This window comes from Notolepis coatsorum (genome assembly GCF_963971535.1).
Source record: "Notolepis coatsorum genome assembly, chromosome: 6".
In the NCBI taxonomy this organism is placed as follows: Eukaryota; Metazoa; Chordata; class Actinopteri; order Aulopiformes; family Paralepididae; genus Notolepis; species Notolepis coatsorum.
In genome coordinates, this window is record NC_140170.1 from 149,904,280 (window position 1) to 149,925,845 (window position 21,566).

Genomic DNA, 21,566 nt, shown 5'->3' on the forward strand with positions numbered 1-21,566 from the left:
AAGGGAAGGCTATATCTATTTAAATCCACAACAAAAGAAGGGGGAATGATAATGTACTGTATGTACAACCTATTTGTTAGATCAGTAACTGTAATGTGAATGTTGTAACAGTAATGCAGTAATAAAGAAGTTGCTTTACTTCATTGAACACTGCCTGGTTTGTTTTGGGTGTATTCATAGTCTTAAGCACTGGCAGACATATCAATGCCAAGAAAGCTGATACATGTATAGATTTTTTGGCAAAATATCATACAGTCTCCATAGTAATACAGTAATATATACCTAGATAAAATATCAAAACACAAAGCTTCTGTCTTTGTTTGAAACTATTATAACATGTATGACAGCAATAATAATATTGTGCTATTGACCATATTGACCAGTGTGCCAATGACCATAGGACCATTTTTCAAAATGTGCAAAAAAACGTTGCTATGTGTTGATACAGTATATGAGCAATATATCAACAAAGATTTAATACATTGTAAACAAGCCATAGTCGAACAATAATATCATGGTTTTCCAATGTTTTACCTACGCTACCACTACACAGAAACTAGGCTTTTTTTCAAATTGGTTATCAATGGTTACAGGAAGCCAGAGAACTACACAAACATTCCGTGCAAGGCCTCTATTCTCTTCTGGATGCGTTTTGGATGCTCTTTACCTGATCTGAGATCTGCCTGAGCTGGGCAACAGTATGTCTCTAACGGAGGAAAAGCAGGTCTATCTCTACATCTACTGTACCCAGTTCAAATATCTCAGCAGGCAGTCGAAGTACAACATCTCACTCTGCAGCAGAGTGTAAAAAGAGCCTCTCTCCTTCCCTTTCACATCCTCCTTGCACGGGTCATTAGTCTATGGAAAGGTTAGTATGTTGGAGTATCTCTGGCGACTAACGGTTCAAATCAATCATGTTTGCTCGCTGAAATTGCTTGGGTGAGATTTAGTGGGATTGGTACATTTAATACTTGGGATTGAGCCAGCTTAGAGGATGACCTAATCAGCTGTTTCCTGTCAAGGTCATTGCACGGCCCCGTCAAGAGCTGCTCTGCCTTCTAAGGATGTTCTTGGGCAAACAACAGCTAAATCATGTTCACAACTCATTAGTTGCAGATCACACGACTATATATTGTGACTGGTTGACCTGCATTCTTTGCCTTAAATGCCATTCGTCATTTGTCATTTAATAATGTCTATACCAAATTTGGCCCAAAGAATATATGTGTCTTCTCATTTATTTGTAAATATGAACCTTTTTTGACAAGTAACTATAGAAATATGGATGTCAAATGCTTACGCATCATATCAATTAGGCAATGTTTTCTAGAAGAAAATAATAAAGAATTATTGTTATTGTTATATGTACAATATAATGTATAATGATAATATTCAACTTCAACTTTATATTTTTGTCACTTGTAGAGAGAACCGTCTGATATCTTGTAAAACGTTGAGATTTTATCATTAACAATTAAAGAAAGAAAAATGGTGACCAAAATATTTTAACACCAGCTATATATTTAAAAGGTTGTTTTGATAAAGTAGTTTTCTTCTACGTAATGTAAATGAATATTGAGCAAAAAAACATACGCCTGAAGAAAATGTATTCAAGAAATAACCTATTAATTACCATATGGTGTTGTTTTCTACAGATGATCGTTTGAATTCTGAAAAGTGTGGTGGTACTTTTGCGTAGAAGTAAAGCGTTATTTATGCCAGGCCAAGTACTGTGGAAGTATTAAATTGTATCTAAATTAAAGGAGATTTTCAACCAATAAAAACGCCACACAGACGGCTTAAGAAAAGGGAACAGACGGATTAACAGCCTCCCGAGGCAGATGGCTTGGTATTAAACCACTGTGGTGCCTGTTGTAACATGATTGCATAAAGCATGTGCTTAACAAATGCAACTGCTGTTCCTTGCTACAGTAGCATGACTCATTATAAATAGGTGTATTTTTATCTTGCCTTCATTTTACCTTGCAGTCAAACTCGCTCGCTCCATCCCTGTAGAACTGTACTGTTAAGTCAGTGACCAATCGATTTCCTCTGACTATATCGCTAAATTAAATGAGACTGCATAGTACCAACTATTGGTTCTATAAGGTAGCTATAGTTTGTGTGTGGTGCAACCCCCCCCCCCCCCCCCCCCTCTCCCCACTTCACCAAAAAAAACAATACTGATTTATGTTGTACATAATTTCACACACATCCAAAAACTCTAAACTGTTTTGCACAGATTAATTTCGTTTAATGGTTATTGAGAATACATTTGTTTGAATATGGCCACCAGTGATGTCATCAGGGACATTGACATTGACGGTTCTGAGTTTCAGACTACAAATACCTTGGTATTAGGTTTGATGAAGGCTTTACATTTAAATATCATGTGGGCATTGATTGAGTAAATTGAGGGAAAATATTGGCTTTTTGTATAGAAACAGAGCCAGCTTCCCTATGATTAGCAGAAAGAGAGTTGTTGAAGCAGTGTTCCTGTCTGTTTTGTATTACGGAGATGTCTGAATTTAAGTGTAAAGTAATTGAAAATATGACAACGGCTATTGCCAATTTGATGGAATGTGTAACCATTGAAATCAATGTTGAAAGATCCAAAAATATATTAATTAGTTGCATTTACAGAACACCAGGGTCATGTATTGATCAATTTAAAAAGAATATTTCTGAATTATATGAAATGCATAAGGATAAGGTGATTTTTGTTTGTGATGACTTCAATATTGATTTGATGAAATCTAATGAACATACAAAAACGAAGGAATTTGTTGATAATATGTTTAGTTTGAGTTTCTATCCCCTACATGTAATTGTAAAACCTAGCAGAATAACAAAGGACAGTGCAACACTGATTGACAATATTTGTCCAAATGTAATGGATGATAAGATAATAAGTGGACTACCGTAATTTTTTGACTATAAGCCGCGCCTTTTCCCCCCATTTTTCGACCCTGCGGCTTATATGACGGTGCGGCTTATATGTGACTGGACGTGACCAAACCCGAAAATGTTAAAATCGAAATATTGCTTTTTTGACTGCATTGAAATGTTATTTATCTGTTCCCTTATTTGCTAAACTTAATACAACTTGTAAATGAGTTAATTCTTGTTATTTGTCCGACAGTATTGTGTCCCAATGCTAATTACATATGGTAATTAAACATTAAAACACCTGCGGCTTATAGTCCAGTGCGGCTTATATACCTATGTACACATCATTCAATTTAGCTGCTGCGGCTTATATTCAGGTGTGGCTTATAGTGCGAAAAGTACGGTATTAGTGACTGATGTAAGTGATCATTTGCCTGTCTTTGCTGTGTTTGAAATGAAGAATAAATAAAAAATAAGAACAAATAGGCATTCACACAATTTGGTTAGGAAAAAATCACCTGAATCAATACTGGCTCTGAAGGCAGACCTTTTGAGTCATGATTGGCAGGAGGTTTATAGAGGATACCAATGAAGCATACAATGCATTTTTGGGTACATTTTTGTCATATTACGACCGACATTGTCCATTGAAGGAGTGCAGACAAAATCCTAAAAAGAGGATGAAACCATGGCTAACCAAGGGTCTGGAAAAAGCTTGCACTAAGAAAAATAGGCTCTACAGGGAATTGATCAAACATCGAACAAAGGATAAGGAGGACAAGTACAAAAACTATGAAAGAAGCAAAGAGGCGCTACAGGGATAAAATTGAACTCCAATATGAACAGGCTGACTCTAGAGCTATGTGGCAGGGCCTCAGAACGATGACAGATTACAAAGGCACCTCCCTCAAGCTGAACAGTGACATCTCCCTAGCAAATTATCTCAATACCTTCTATGCGAGGTTTGAGGCTGGGAATAACAGCACCAGCCTACAATCCACTGCAATGGAGGGGGGACACTGCTGATGGAGACTCAGTGTTCAGGTTAACAGAACATGAGATGAGGAGGACCTTCAAGAAAGTGAATATCAGGAAGGCAGCAGGACCGGACGGTATCCCCGGCCGTGTCCTAAAAGTGTGTGCCGACCAACTGGCCCCGGTATTCACTGACATATTTAACCTGTCCTTGGAACAGGCTGTCATCCCCACCTGTCTGAAGAAGTCCACTATTATCCCTGTACCCAAGAAATCCAAGCCTGCTTGCCTCAACGACTACCGCCCTGTAGCTCTCACCTCCATAGCCATGAAGTGCTTTGAGAAGCTAGTGAAGGGCTACATCTGCTCCTCCCTCCCCATCAACCTGGACCCCCTGCAATTTGCATACCGCCCCAACAGGTCTACGGAGGACGCCATAGCCCATGTGCTGCACACAGCAGCATCACACCTGGACAAGAGGCAGGGGAACTATGTGAGAATGCTGTTCATCGATTACAGCTCAGCATTCAATACCATAGTCCCCTCCAAACTCATAGCCAAGCTCAGGGACCTGGGCTTGAACTATAGCCTCTGCCAGTGGGTCTTGGACTTCCTGACGGGCAGACCCCAGGTGGTGAGAGCAGGCAACTGCACCTCCTCATCCATCACTCTCAACATAGGGGCCCCCCAGGGCTGTGTTCTTAGTCCCCTCCTCTACTCCCTGTACACACATGACTGTGTGGCACAGCGGAACAACAACACAATCATCAAATTTGCTGAAGACACAGTAGTGGTGGGCCTGATCTCTGCAAACGACGAGAGGGCCTACCCAAACAACTGCCTCTTTGAACTGCTGCGGTCAGGCAAGCGATACAGGAGTCTCATGGCAAGCACAGAAAGACTCAGAAGAAGCTTCTATCCCCAGGCCATCAGGATGCTCAACAAACAATAACACTATGTAACAACCATCAAATGCACTCACAGCACACACATCCACACGCACACACTCACTTTAAACATACAACTCACTGCAGCACCCACTTTAACCACTTTAGTACACCCAAGCACACTTTATATTTATCTGTAAAGAATTTGCACTACAACCCATACCTCATTACACCTTACTGTAAATTGTATTGTACCTAAATTGTACCTCATCCCACTTCTGCTTTGCACTGTATAGTATATTGTATGGTAACTCAGTTACTTCTACTCTACATAGACCATTGTATATGTATATACTGAACATTTTTGTCTATGTACTTGACTTCTATTTTATACTTGCTATACGTATTTTATTATCTATTTTTGCCTAGCACAGTCTCTGGAGCGAAACAGAAAGAAGCATTTTGTATAAAAGTATTCTGTACTTCTGTATGACAACTAATAAAGAAACTTGAACTTGAACTTGAACTATAAAAACAGATTGACATATATTATGAGATCACAAAAAAAAGACTACTATAATAATTTGTTGCAAATGCATAAAAATAATATTAAGGCTACTTGGGGTGTGCTTAATGACATCATTAAAAAGTCCAGTAAAAATGACTTTCCAACATACTTAGTATAGAGGAAATTGTTAATGAGTTTAATGAGTATTTTGTTAATGTAGGCCCTAATTTGGCTAATGAAATTGACCTCCCTACAGATGGTGAGACTTATTCTGATTCACCATCAAACAGCAACTCATTGTTCCTTGGTGGTGTTTGTGAGAGTGATGTGCTAGAAGTGGTTAGAAAGTTTAAGAAAAAGAAATCCACTGATAGTAATACTATTGACATGTCAACTATAAAAGAAGTCTTTGACTGTGTCCGCAAACCATTCACTTATATATGTAACAAATCCTTTTTGACTGGTATTTTTCCTGATGAAATTAAAATGGCTAAGGTGGTTCCAATCTTTAAAAGTGGTGACATACATACTATATTAAATTATAGACCTATATCATTGCTACCTCAATTTTCAAAGATACTTGAAAAATTATTTGTAAATAGACTTGATGGCTTTATTGAAAAATATGGATTATTGAGTGGCCATCAATATGGTTTTAGGAGCAATAGATCAACATCCTTAGCAGTAATAGATTTTGTGGAAAATATATCAACAGCAATTAATGAAAAACAACCCTCAATAGGTGTATTTATTGATTTACGTAAAGCATTTGACACAATTGATCATTCCCTGCTTTTACAAAAAATGGAACGGTATGGAATAAGAGGTGTCACTCATCATTGGTTAAGAAGTTATTTAGATAATAGGTTTCAATATGTAAATATTAATAATACAGAATCACATCTTAGAAGAGTAACTTGTGGTGTTCCACAGGGTTCCGTATTGGGACCCAAGTTATTTATACTTTATTTAAATGATATTTTTACAGTATCGAATATTTAGAAAATGTTTACGTTTGCTGATGATACTAATTTACTTTGTTCAGGGGAGGACATAAAATAATTATTGAAAACAGTAGAAAGGGAATTGATACAGTTAAATAAATGGTTTGATAGGAATAAGTTGTCTCTTAATGAAAACAAAACAAAATGTATGGTATTTGGTGGTGTTCCTACCGACTGTGAAATTAAACTGAATTTAAATGGAACCGAAATTGAAAGAGTATATGAAACAAAATTCTTAGGTGTGATTATAGATCACAAACTCTGTTGGAAGCCACATATATAATATATCAAAGGTAAATTAGTCAAATCTGTTGGCATTCTGTACAAAACAAGGGAGCTGTTAAATCAGAAATGTTTGCATATATTGTATTTTTCACTTGTGGTGCCATACATGTCATATTGTGTTGAGGTCTGGGGGAATGTTTATAAAACAAATATAGATCCTATTATTAAACTACAGAAAAGAGCTATTCGAATAATAAATAAAGCTAGTTACCTTGAATCGACAAATCCATTATTCATAAAGTCCTGCACATTAATATTTGTAGATATGGTTTACATAAAAACCTTGGAGATCATTTTTCATGCTAAGAGTAAAAACCTACCAGCTTGTATTCAATGTATCTTTCAACCAAGAGAAGGAAAGTATAATTTAAGAGGGTTGTGTATTCTTAAAACATATAAAAAGGTAAGAACTAATGTAAAAGCTAGATGTGTTTCAATTTTGGGAGTTAAATTGTGGAATAGTCTTAGTGGCGGGTTGAAGTTGTGTACTTCTCAGGGGAGATTTAAAAAGGCCCTGAAGGATAAAATAATTCAGAAGTACAGTTTTGAGTAAAACATCAAACATTTATTTTTCTCTTTTTTTTCCCCCTTGTGTACCCCTGGTCATGAAAACTACTTTTTTGAAATATTTTGTGTGTGTGTGAGCACAGCAGTGTCTGTGTTTATTATTATTTCATGAAATTGGGAAAATATCTTAATTTTACATATATGTTCATTGTGTCAAAAGCTTATAATATGAAACACTCTAAAACAATAGTTATAGTGTTTAGTGCCTTGTTTACCCCTGGTCATGTTTTCTACTCCCATCCGCTCCCATGTTAAAACGGCATTTTTAACCATTTTTAAATCTGCTCTCATTCGTTAAATTCTCGATATATTTACCAAAGCTTTGCATATTCCACAACCTAATGACATAGTCTAACGTTAGGGTGTGCTGTTACCGATGTAAAACACATGGTGGCGTAATTGCTCTACAGACTTTGCCACAATTCAGGGGAGGGTGAGAGAGCCTGTTGCGGGCTTCCGGTGATTGAAACAGCGGATACATGGGGCGGGGGGGGGGGGGGTCGAGCGAGTGGATTTTCAAAACAGAACCAGAGGCGAACCGGACCCCGTAGTCCACAGCGTGCCATACGCCGAAACACAAGCCCCCCATAGCCGGCGCGCTCCAACGAGGAAGTGTACTGCACGGAGCACGTCTGGTCCTCCTCCCACCAGCGACCAGAGTTCAAGATTCCAGCCGCATAACCACTTGGAAGCGCCCGCAGGACATTTAGGTATCTATGAGCGCTTAGTAACGCTTTGCCTCAAAGCTGTTTCTGGCCGAACTAGTCATCGAATCTTTAATCTTTTTTTTTATTCGTATTCAGAGGTATTTTGTCGAGATATTTCGTCGAGTAATGTTGCGGCGGAAATGTGTAGAAATATGGTAAAAAAAACATTTATCCGTTTTTTTTCGATGAAAAACAATATGTAATTGTTTTTAAATGATTACCTCTGTTTTTATTTTTTGCTATTTAATTTTCATTTTTTTAATTTTAAATAAAAAAATATGTAATGTATTTTAAAATGTGCACTTAATTACTCTGATTGTCTGATGTCTTTATATTTATGAATGCAGTATGACACTTGTGAATGTAACATCTCGACGACACTGTAAATTACACTACACTACTCAGTGTATTTATCAAGTATAAATAAAGATTGAATGAATGAATGAATGAATGAATGAATGAATGAATGAATGAATGAATGAATGAATGAATGAATGAATGAATGAATGAATTGTGTTGTGTCAATTACAGCTCAATGAAATGTCTAAATATATGATCTAAATATATATCTAAAAATATGTCTATAGAAATGCATACCTTAATGTCAGTACAAGTCAGTTTTGAGCCACGCCATTCTGACTCCTACAGTCTACAGTACCGTTCTGACTCCTACAGTATCTACAGTACCATTTTGACTCCTACAGTACCATTCTGACTCCTACAGTATCTCTACAGTACCATTCTGACTCCTACAGTATCTACAGTACCATTCTGACTCCTACAGTATCTACAGTAGCTCTGAAAATCTCAGAGCACGTCAACCTTATTACTTGTTTGAAGTGGGAAACACGCCATCTCCGACCTACGTACATTCGAACTACAAAGTCGGAAAAACATGGATCCTTTTTGGCATTTTTTTTCTCTCTAATTTGTCTTGCAAGAACTACAACTCACAAAGACACAGATTACAGCAACATAGCGAATATACGTACAAATGTACTCTTAAAAGAGTTAATAACAACATTAACGTTCATACGATGTGAAATTAAGTCAAATGGCGCTGAGGCTTGAACTGGGGGTTGAGGGAAATCATCCCAGAGTTTGCGACCAGGAACTCACAGTTTTATAAAAAAAAAATCTAGTAGGAAGTCATAATTTCAGAGTTATAAAAAGGATAAATGACAGTTGGAAGGTTAGTAGTGATAATAATCAGTCAGTCTTTGAAGATCTATAATTAAACATATTAGGTTAACATTCACCCCCCCTTAATACATAATGAAACAAACAAAGTAAAGAGTGGATGCTACCACAGCGTATTGAGAGATTCACAGCCTCGGAAACGGGTCAATTATTTGGTCTTTTCAGCTTAGAAACGATAAGTTGCTGTGATACATCATAATTTTTTCAGGCTCAATTAACCGCCTCCTTTATAAAAGTTCACTGACGAAGCTTCAAATAAATGACTGACATTGTTTGCAGGCCTTTATTATTCAAATTGTTACCTCGCTCATACCTTCCATATGGATATTTCTGGTTTTAGTCTCTCCCCTGAGCAGTTACGGTACATCCGTGAGTAGCTTCGACTGCTTTCATGTATTTCTTCTCTGAAACCAAATACACACCGGTGAGACAGACACAGGCCGCTTCTGAGGTTTTAATTTACCATATTCACACGGTGGCCATTTTGCTCTTATGTCAGGCTCAGGTTGGGTTCCTTTCCCTCAGGTTGGGTGTGAATACGGTCAATTCTCATTCTATCAACTCCAGGTTCTCAGCAAGTCTGAGTCTGAGTTACATGTAGCCTACTGCCGGTTGGTAAAATATTCATGTTCATTCTTGTTTGTTCCACTTCACTAGTAGAGTGGTCTTGTGAGACTGCACCGTAGGCCTGTCCTCCCCTATTGTGTGTAGCAGTAAGGGTCTTGAGAGTGCACTTACTTGTGGCTGAATCGGAGCAGGGTAATGAAACACTGCTGTGTAGACAGACATACAGTGGAGTATTAACAGGGGAAAAGTCCATAGAGACCCCTTTGTGTACAAAGCCTGATTCCTACGAATAGTATGGGTTTTATAAGGGATAAGGGAAAACAATATAGTATACTCTATTCTTTCTGATATGAGTAGTGATCTACTTTCCATAGGACTTTATGATGATGTGTGAGTAATGTAATTGTGACACAAGTGATTGTGACATTTGAGCAAATTCCTGAAGACATTCCTACACATAATGCCATCGGAGACGTCTCTCGTCTAAACTCCTGACTTTTGTTGGCCACTAGTGCTGACAGTATGCTGTTTGTAACAGTGTAAAAAAACACTGTATATTTGGTCAGACACACACAACCCTCCCCATTGCGAGAGGGACGTGTTGTCCACAGCTGTGAAATCCTTAAACATTCTTCATTCACTCTGGAATAAAATCCCTGAAAGACTCAATTCTCTTTTCCATCTTTTAAAAGTCTAAATTAGAACGCCACAGATGACTGTGTTTTGAATGCAGATGCAGTTGATTGTTTGACTTTCAGCAGTGAGCGCGTTCTACTACTTTTTTGACAATAATATTGACATTGAATTTTTTTTCATATAACATTTTTATTTTATTGCACCACACAAAACTGCTCTACTTAACCCATTCTCTGCCACGCTTATATCAATCGCTGTTTGATCTCTGCCAGTACTGTAAGTCTATGGAGATGTTCACCTTCTTTGCAGGGCTATAACTTTTTTAATTGTATTGCTAAATTGACATTACTATGGCCCATTCAACATCGATTACCTATCGTTCAGGATGTAGGAACGTTTTACTTTTTCATTCACACATTCATACGAAAATACCGTCTAGACTAAATATGTTTTTATCGTTTTCTGCAGTATTTCCCAGAACGTGAGATATAGGCACAAATGCATATTAGATCATCAAATGCAGTTTGATACCGATCTACGCTATATTAAACATTTCAACTGTACATGGTCCTAAGGGTTATGACTGATCATGCGCGGGTGAACGGAGGGGGGGGGGGTCGTTTATAATTCCGTGATAGTAGTTAGATGCTTCATGTAGTATGGGTGATATATTGATCAGAGCAGTTTGTATCGAAAATGATCAACAAAAACGCTGAAACTCACGTCAGTCTCCTCGTACTGTTGGGCGATGAGAGTGGAGCAAACAGATCCCAGTTATGTGGTGGGGATCTAGGCGATCCATTTCCGGTTTGTATATTACTAATACACGCCCAAATCATGTAAATTATTGAGTTATGGCAAAGATCCATATCCACGGTGTGTGTATTGAGTCCCGCGACGATAAACGAGTGGCCGGACGGAATTAGGGGACGGACCGGGCTGCAACGGGCATTTCCGGTTTGGCAACTCGCCGATCAGCCACCAAGTGGCAGTATTGAAGCGTTGCAGAGTTGTGCTGAGTCCCGCAGCATCTGACAAGGCTCCGTGAGTGAAATATGAATACCATGGCGAAAATATGAAATTATGATCAGAATCATGCTGTACGCCGTTATTGGCAGAATTCGCATGAACTTGAAACCCGTTGTACGACGTTTTTGGCGGGGAAAGGGTTAATTACATCAGTATACTTGTATGTTTTGGGTTAATCCCTTCCTTTGACACAAAGGCTATCTTGTTTAAGTAAAATATTACTGAGGGAGGCTGGGTGGCGCAGCGGACATTGCAATCCGGCTGTCAACGTTGATTCCGGCTTCGGCCGGCCGTCATACTGACTCAATTGGCAGAGTCAGCGGGAGGGAAGTCGATGGGTGATAATCTGGTCGTTGTAAACAATGACTTCTACAGGTCGTTAAGGGCGCCTGCACAGCAAAGACAGGAGATGGCGGGGGCAGTGTGAGCCTCCCACACGTTACACCTTGCCAATGAGAGTCCGCGCTGGCAGGTGAAAAGAAGTGACTGGCTGCCTCCACATGTATCGGAGGGGACATGTGATGGGCTTCTATCCTCCCTACGACCGTCCAGTGGGGGGCACATGCGAGCAACGATCAGGACAGGGGAGGGAGAATTGGCACGAGAGGAAATTGGGATGGGAGAAAAATCACAGAAAAAGGAGGAGAAAAAGTAGGTAAAAAAAAGTAAAATATTATATTATATTTTCCACTAAACCTGGATCCTGGATCGTTTAGACTTAGAGAAAAGAAAATGGAAAACATAAATCGTAAAGCCTCCCTCCGACCGCCGGCCGCCTTGCCTTGAACCCTAATTAGGGTTTGCATCGTCCACTTCCCAATAAGCAATTAAGTGCTGCCTTCATGCTTATTTATCTGTGAAATGCCTTCTATTGTTTTTAAATATTATCGATAAACAAATAATTGTGTTAAAGCTGTTTTTGTCACGTTATATAGTAAGTTATGGCGTCACACCCCTGCTACCACAATTAGTGGTTTGTTTTCCCTCCTTCCAACAGCCCTTGTTAGTTATAATCAGGTGCACGAGATGGAGGGGATTGAGGGAATCTGCTGCCATTAAAATTAAATTATACCCTTCGTTGATCACCTCTAACACCAATGATAATCACGTGGACCAGGTCTTGAATGCAAAAGTGAGAACGCGAGGTTGCGCCCATTTGTTTTAATTGTTGCCCCTATAGTGATTAAGCTGCATGTTTATGCTGTTTGACTGGGTGTCTAACAAGATGGATGGCCAGCAACGCCATCTATTCTCTGGGAGGCGAGTCCCTTCCCTCCTGGTGAGCTTGGGATCCGAGTGCTTTATTGCTGCGTAGATTAACGCTAAGCTGGGGGGCATGATTCCAGGGCCCGCTCTCTCTCTCTCTCTCTCTCTCTCTCTCTCTCTCTCTCTCTCTCTCTCTCTCTCTCTCTCTCTCTCTCTCTCTCTCTCTCTCTCTCTCTCTCCACATCTCTCTCTTCATCTCTCTCTCTCCACCCTTTATTTCTCCCCTGTTGGAAAACAATCAAATGAAGGTAGCAAGTCAATATCTCCTGACATTAGTTTCTCCCGTTTGAAATCTCACATTGCCCCAATCTATATTCGGATGAGATTTACTGAAATACAGAGGGAGTTCTTAACCTTTTCAGGTCCCAAGTTTTGAGAAATGTTTTGCTCTCTATAGCTTTGCTCTGTTGGCTGGTTGGTGCACAAAAGTGTCCTCACCCTCTGATGGCCACAGTTTCCATTCTAAGAGGCTGGAAACCGAGTGTGTGTGAGCGTGTGTGTGCATGTATGTCCATACTAAACGTTCTGGCTCTGAGTAGTTGGGATGTGAGTGTGTGTGTGTGAGAGTGTGAGTGTGTGTGTGAGTGTGAGAGTGTGTGTGTGAACGCATGCACATGTTCAGCTATTGCGTACACATGAAAGGGTTAATCATCAGGGTTATTCATTTCTCTCCGTTTGGTTCCCCAGGTGGAAGCTGAATGGCACCGTGATCAGCTCCAGATCTGGCTCCCACTACAGCCTGTCTGGAGGCAACCTTAGAATCAGCCGTCTGGACAAAGACCAGGATGCTGGGACCTATCAGTGCCTCGCCTCCAACTCTTTCGGGACCATCGTCAGCCGTGAGGCCAGTCTAACCTTTGCATGTAAGTCTTTTCAACTAGCTCTGTTCCCCCTTTCTTTTAACAGACTCATCGTTGTTTGCGCTGTGAAAGGGACATGCCATAAAGGATGTGTCGGGGGCATTCTAGGAGAGCGTCTCCGTCCCTGCTTAGTACCATGACCTGCACGGTAGACGCCTCCCTGTGGGGCCTGCTCCTCTCTGTGGGCCTGCTCCTCTCTGTGGGCCTGCTCCTCTCTGTGGACCTACTCCTCTCTGTGGGCCTGCTCCTCTCCGTGCCTCTTGTCTCAAGTCTTTATCTCTGACAGGAGAGCACGTCTACAGCTCAGACAGAAATAATTTTTTAAATAAAATAAAACCGAGTTAAAACTGAATGTCAGTCAAGCTTAACCACTAGCCTCTGCTTATTTTACCACGAAAATCCATACAATTACAAGAGGCAAATGATGTGCAATCAGTTTTGAGTGATTGATATGTTTGTAATGATTTCTGTAAACCACAGAGATAGATTGTCTGCAGGATCTTGATAAATCTAACGGCCGGTCACCGGCCTTTATATTCCTTTAAATAAGAAGACGTCAATAAGGACAGTATGTGCCAGACGAGCGTGAGTGATGACATTAACATGATGACATTAGAGTGAGTGATGGCCCGCCGAACTTTAGATTGAATCCCGAGGTCTCGTGTTTGGGAGTGAGGCCAGCGATAATCTCTCAGGCCGTTTCTATTCTGTACCCGGGGCTAGTGGTGAATCACTGGTCGACGCTAGATCGAACAGGGTCATCGGGACGTTTCTACTGGGGGTCAGCTTTTTGGCCAAGCTGCAAAGACACAAGTCATCATGATTTTAATCTTAAACGTTGTTTATGGTTCTCATTGAAAGGATATTTAGCTTCATCACCCACGCACAGATCCTTGATATTTGCAGATGAGTGATGTGGGCTGTTAACCTCTTAACCTCTCGAGCCCGAGCCCTATTTTCTGAAAATCCGCCTAAAAATACATACTGTACCTAAGTAAATGGAAGATTGCTCCACTTCTACAAGGTCCATTTGCATGTTCTTGGTATCTAGGGACATCTATGGACATCTATGGACCTCAGGGAATGTATTCCCCGTGTCAGAACTATTGTGTCTGTTACTAGGCTTGAGTAAATTGTAATGAACCAAAGGAGAATATAAATTATTATTATTTTTCTTTTTTTACATATTATTTGACGGTGATTACATTGACCAGACGTGAACAATTGCTACTGAACTCATTCAGCACCTTCTTGAGATCAAGTGTACAAAGATGTCTAAGCAAATGAATAAAGGGCAGATGATTTACAGGGGGAATATAGAATATAGAATATCAGTCCTATAAATTACCTTATTATGGCCAAGTCATACATCTATGGATCGGGCCAAATCTCCTCCTTCCAATGACAGAGTTAAATCTTGATTTAGTACCACCAGGCGCCCATTACAGGGCAGCAAATACCGTGAATGAAATCTACTTTAAGTACAGTTACTTTTGTATAATGTCTATAGCTCTGCCCGTTTTTACCGGATCGAAAGCCCTGGGTCTCCTCTTTCTTAAGGCCTCTGCATGCTACAGCAAATTCAAAGCAACTTCGACACAACATCGACAAAGCAACGGTGTTGCAGACACTCTACCTTTATGCTTCTGCAAAATCAATGCGCAGCCTATGTAACATTGTACCCCGTATGTAGCTAGGTTCCCTAGATAGATGACGCTTCCCTTCTCAACCAACCCATTGATAAAAGCAGAAAAATAAGCATGATTTTTACTTCCGGGCGGGGGTTTCAAAATAAAAGAGCGAGTCAAAAAGCACCGTAAATACGTTTATTTTTTACAATATCTAACGTTACACGAACCTAAACTAATCTAAAGTTAGTTTAGGTTCGTGTTAACGTTAGATAATGTACAAAATAAACGCATTTACGGTGCTTTTAGACTCGCTCTTTTATTTTGAAATTCCCCGACCGGAAGTATTATAGTGTCTGTTGCTAACAGCTTAACTTTTGTCAGCAGGTTCTTTGCTTTTTAACGTAACTTCATTCGTTTCCAATGGAGAGGAGAGAAAGACCGGCTCACATGCAGCTCAAACTACCTATTGGAATAAATTAATTGATTGATGTTTAACTTGTCCCTGTGTGTGTCCAGTCATTTCGACTAGCAAACGTTGTATTTAACGTTAAAGTTACCTCAGGATACCATTGTATTTAGTTGGTTAGCTATGTAGCTAATGTGGATAGCATTTTGTATAGCACCAATGCTAGCTGGCTGGCTACAGCTTTATTTACTAAATTATCGAGGCTTTTTTATCGTCAAGGTAAGAGAGGATTTGTCATGATCAACTGAAGGCGTATGCTATGGAACAATATGTGCTTGGGTTTTCAGAAAAAGGCCAGCTATGTGACGCTAATTATTTAGCATCAACGCTGGCTGGCTACAACAATGGTGGATGGTATTCTCTGCGAGACCTATATTATTCTATGACAGCCCCGCCCCCATTCGCTAACCAACCAATCACTGCTACGCAATATCAACACAACGGTTGTTTAGGTTAGATTTTGGAGACATGTACGCAGATTCCTCGCAACACAGTCTACAAGACCCTAAACAACAACCGCGCTGAAATCGCGCTGATGTTGTGTTGAAGTTGCTTTGAAGTTGCTGTAGCATGTAGAGGCCTTTAGGACTACAACGATTTCATGAGTGCTTCTTCTTCTCACGTCTAAATCGTCCGTTTTTCGGTGCAATGTGCGGAGATTTTTATATGCTCATATTTCGCTAATAACACTTAATATCATTGTTAAATAAACGTAGTGCTGAAAATATCCACTTTGACTGCTGTTTTGATAGGGTTAGGGTCTTGGCTACATTTGAAAAAGGAACGCAACATTACTAAATACGGACTGTATTGATCTATTTATGACATGAAATAAATCTGGCCGAGCAGGCTTAACTCTTTGGACGCCAGACCCGATGATAGTCGGGTTATCTCTCCTAGTGAAGGTAAGGATTAAACTATATCAATCCTGCTTTGATCCAACCATGATTTCACCTCGATCGCATTTTGTGTGTGTAACATTACTCCACAACGTATGCCGTTGGTGACGATCAAAGCATCAAACCCCCCCCCCCCCCCTTTCATGCATTCATGATGAAACATAATACCTATTTTATATATTTGATTTGGAAATAGTAGCATGTCCAGGCGAGACACAGCAACTCTTTTAGTGAAAATCACATTTTACTGTATATCGTCGTTTTCTGGGATTAGACAGGATCACTCTAAATCTATATTCATATTCACCACGGTATAACATGCGAACGTATTGACGAAAACATTTATTCTTTTTCATATATTGAACGATAGATAGGTGATGTCAAATGGGCCATAGTATTGTATCCATAGCTATAATATAGCATATATATATAGCCCTGCAAAGCCACTTATTCCTATCTTTTAGAGTGTTGGTGTGGTAGGAACAAATATGCTCTAGGCTTCCGGCGCTGATTGAGTTAAGAGGTTAATTAGAATGTTAATTACAAAAATAAAAATAAGTTGTTTATAGACCTTATCCTTAACCACTCCCGCTACCTATACATTTTATTTTTTAAAGTCACTCTCAGATGGGAACAATCTGCCTCGGAGGGTGGAGGCCCCTCTGAATAAGGGACACAATGACAGTTCCATCAATTGTTGGGCTCTGACCTTACAAGCCTTCACTTGCAGTCACATAGTCGGGGCATGCGTGTGGGTGACCGGGGTGTCATCTCTCTCCTTTATTACTCTTGGTATAGCTTAATTAACTCCCACAGCATGATTGGTGAGGGTTCAAGAGAATAATTTAAAAGGGCAACCGATATGATTAGAGAGTGCCCTGCAATTTGTTATAGAAATGTGAAGAGAGCCACGCCACCCCTTGTCCCCTTTACCAAGGCACCATGGCTGTAATTTGGAATTGTTAGTGAAATATTATAGTCACCTGGAGAGATTCCATTTCATGATGCAAAAAATTAAAACATTAAAAAAAACAGCAACAAAGGCAAAAGTCTGACCCAGTGTTCCAGCACCCATGTGCCCTCTAACTAATCAAGTGCCTTTTGGTGGCAATATTTAAATTGTTATGCTAATTACAGCTGCAATGTCAGGACCCCTTTTTTCCATGAAGTTCAATATGGATATGTTGGCTATAGATGGAAATAGCATGGTTTAACTTGGACTTTAGGCTACTGCAAGTACAAAAGTGGTACCGTGGCAATAAATCACTTTTACCATGGCAGTACCATGGTATGTTAGTTATACAATGGACAGTACCATGGTAAACTGAAATTACCATCAAAATACCAAGATACTCTTTTGTAAGACTCAACCACGCACACAATTTAGTGGTAGTCATTGTCGGACTGTGTCAAATGAGGACCATGTATACTCGCGAGTGTGTTCCGCGACAACACAGATAATATTATTGACTACATGGAAACAGTGCTGTTTGTACTTTGGTAGAAGAAACAATCCCCTCTACCACAATTAGAGTTTACCCAAACCAAAAGCCCTGGGTGGACAAATCCGTCCACGTAGCTCTGAAAGCGCGCACCTCAGCATAAAATGCCGGGCTTGTGACAGGCAACATGAATGACCACAAGGTGGCGAGATACAACTTAAGGAGGGCAGTAATAGAAGCAAAACGGCGCTACAGGGATAAAATTGAATTTCAATATGAACAGGCTGACTCTAGAGCAGGGGTGTCAAACTCATTTTCACAGAGGGCCACATCAGCATTATGGTTGCCCTCAAAGGGCCAAAGACCGTATAAATGTTAATGTAATGTAAAATAAATGTAGCTACACATTTACATATTGTTAAACATGGTGTTTCTGTATTTATTACTTATTCAAGTTATACATATTGCATATTAATTTGCATAAATGTAAAAATATATGTTAGCTTATGTTATTTTAACAAATAATTTTAGTTTATCAGAACCCCATATTACTCCACCAATCAATGATCAAACCATTCAAGTAAATAACAAAGAAGAATATCATCAAATACAAGCTATGACATTAAGTTTGTTCAAAACCTTTTTGTCACAGTCAAGAGGGGCAGAACTAACAACTGTGAGCTGCAAAGAACACGTGGGACAGATGTAGCAGATGTTACAAAAACAAATGGCTGCACACAACCTTGCAGAGGCCATACATCCAACTAATGGAAGATAGTTTAATTAACTTTAATTAACAGATTGCAGAATGAGTACAGTACAGTAGAGCTGCCGCGGTATTGATGTTTTCCTTACCGCACAAATTTGCAAAATATTTCCTACCGCCGCGGTTATTACCGCACGCACACAAAAAATTAAAAAAGAAAAGTTTGAATGCATTTTTTTTTTAGTAGTAGTCTACTCTTTATAGCATATAGCCTGCCTCTAGTCTAAATGTCTATCTTTAGAGGATGACTTTGCAGCATGAATATTGTTTGGGATTCGGCAAGCACGCATTAGTTATTGAAAGTGAAACACGGATTCGAAGTTTCCCCTCTGGTCGTGCGCAGTTCACTCGGTGTCGCGGGCAGGGGTGGTTACCCCTAACCCCCCCGACCCTTTCTTATTATTATTACTATAAAGTTACTACTTTATAATAAAGGCATTCGTTTTGTGGCATTAACATTATATAGTTATACGTTCAATAACATCAGCGTATTTACCGGACCATAGCAAGGCAAGCAATACTCTATTCATATCTCAGTTCCTTTCTTTGCTCGGAGCGTGCTGAGTTGTCCCATTCGGCGGTCTGTTAATAAAGTTTTCAATCAGACAAGTGTATAGAACGAAGGGCTTTTATTATAACATTCGTTGCAGACAGTAAAATCATTATGTCTCGTTTAGTACTCCTGAGGAGCGATGGTAGTCCACTCCGGCGGAGAGTTAAAGCTAACGTTATTAGCCGTGTTGTGATGAGCTGACATTCAGGAAGTAAAAACCTAATACGCGCTTGCCGATTGGTGGTAACACACTGCATGACGCTACAACGTGTGACGCGTCTCTCTTCTGACCAATCAGTGGTCTGCAATGTTTCACGTGACTTTTCTGGTACCCAATAGGGTCGCTTGGAACCTCGATAGAGGAGTAGGGTATATCTGCAGAGCCGCAAGCCCAACGAGAGGAGGGTAATTTATTATTATTATTATAAAAAACAGCGGTGACGCGGTATTCAGCCTACTCTGCGGTGGCCGTGATGTAACAGCGATGCCGCGGTAATGCGGTAATCGCGGCAGCTCTATGCATAAGTACACATATACTATCGATAATCTAGCGTTTATTTGAAAACGATTCATAAATAAGCCGAAAAATTACAACGTGTTTTGTGTATTCGACTAAAGAGCTATTCCTGCAGAATATTTCTTTTCTGGAAATTTACAAAAACAAGCATTTTTCAAAATGGTATAAAACGGAAATGTACCAATGAAAAAACAATCCGTTTCATACATGTTGACTGCAAGCAAGTCATTGATAAGCGACGGGCATATTAGACACATAGCCATAATATAGAATATAGAAATAGCTCCGCGAAAATCATGAAATATCAGAAAATCAGTCTCAAATGGCTGGCATTCAAGCGATAAATCGTGCGCCGACCGCTGCCACTCAAAGTGTTAACACATTCTCTGCCACGCTTATATCCATCAATGTTTGAACACTGCCAGCACTGTAAGTCTATGGAGATGTTCACCTTCTTTGCAGGGCTATAACTTTTTAAATTGTATTGTTAAATTGACATTACTATGGCCCATTCAACATCGATTATCTATCGTTCAGGAAAATACCGTCTAGAGTATAAATATGTTTTTATCGTTTTCTGCAGTATTTCCTAGAATGTGAGATATAGACATAAATGCATATATTAGATTATCAAATGCCGTTTGATACCGATGCACGTTATATTAAAAATTTCAACTGTACATGGTCCTAAATGTTATGACTGATCATGCACGGGTGAACAGAGGGCGGGGGGGGTCGTTTATAATTCCGTGATCGACGTTAAATGATTTATGTAGTATGGGTGATATATTGATCAGAGCAGTTTGTATCGATAATGATAAACACTCACGCTGAAACTCACGGCATCCTCCTCTTAGCGTTGGGCGATGATACTGGAGCAAACAGATCCCAGTTATGTGATGGGGATCGAGGCGATCTATTTCCGGTTTGTATAATACGAATACACGCCCAAATCATGTTGTTTATTGAGTTATGGCAACGATCCATATCCACGGTGTGTGTATTGAGTCCCGCAACGATATACGAGTGGCTGGACGGAATAGGGAGACGCACCGGGATCACAAGAGATCCACTTCCGGTTGCAACTCGCTGATCAGCCACCAGGTGGCAGTATTGAAGCGTTGCAGAGTTGTGCTGGCTCACACAGCATCAGACAAGGCTCTGTGAGTGAAATATGAATACCATGGCGAAAATATGAAATATGATCAGAATAACGTCGTACGCCATGATCTGGCAGAATTCGCATGAACTTGAAACACGTCGTAAGCTGTTTCCGGCGGAGAAAGTGTTAATGCAGCTTAACACAAACAAGTTTGTCAAACTACTGTAATATTGTTTTAGGTGCAAGGTTTATGCATTTTGTCCCAGAATATCAGCTAAAATGGATATTGGAGAAAATGAGACCCAAATGCTATACGAGAGCAATATAAATAGTCTGTGTCAACTATAACTCCCGCATTCATAGTCAGACTTGCCCGTTTCCAAGATGGATGTGCCAAAAATGTGCAAAAATGAAATGACAATCAGATATGGGCACTGGGCAGGGAGGGCGCGGCTCAGAGTCTGAGGTCACCCACTCTCTGTACAGCATGAGGGAGATATACTGACGTGTTGTCATGCTTCATCTAGCAGATACTCAAAGGTATAATGTGGAGCCTCCACTCCCGCTTCCCCCAACATCCACCTCAAGTAAATGGCAAAAAGTTGAACAAAGTAGGGATGTCCGATATTATTGTCCTACCGATATTGGCATAAAAATGTGATATCGGAAAATATCGGTATCGGTTAAATTTTCTTTTTTTTTTACATTTATTTAACCTTTATTTACCCAGGCAAGCAAGTAAGAACAAATTATTATTTAATTTATGTCAAAGTATGCATAATGTTGTGTTAATTACACAACAAGAGATAT

The 21,566-nt window shown here is 39.8% G+C and overlaps 1 protein-coding gene across 1 annotated transcript in view; it reads left to right on the forward strand.

The window, feature by feature from the left end:
- Positions 1–21,566, forward strand: part of cntn4 (contactin 4) — a 369,932-nt gene that overhangs the window by 59,235 nt on the left and 289,131 nt on the right. Inside the window, exon 3 of the mRNA XM_084315452.1 lies at positions 13,208–13,383. Coding sequence (XP_084171578.1) covers positions 13,208–13,383 — 176 coding nt within the window. The remainder of the gene's footprint in view (positions 1–13,207; positions 13,384–21,566) is intronic.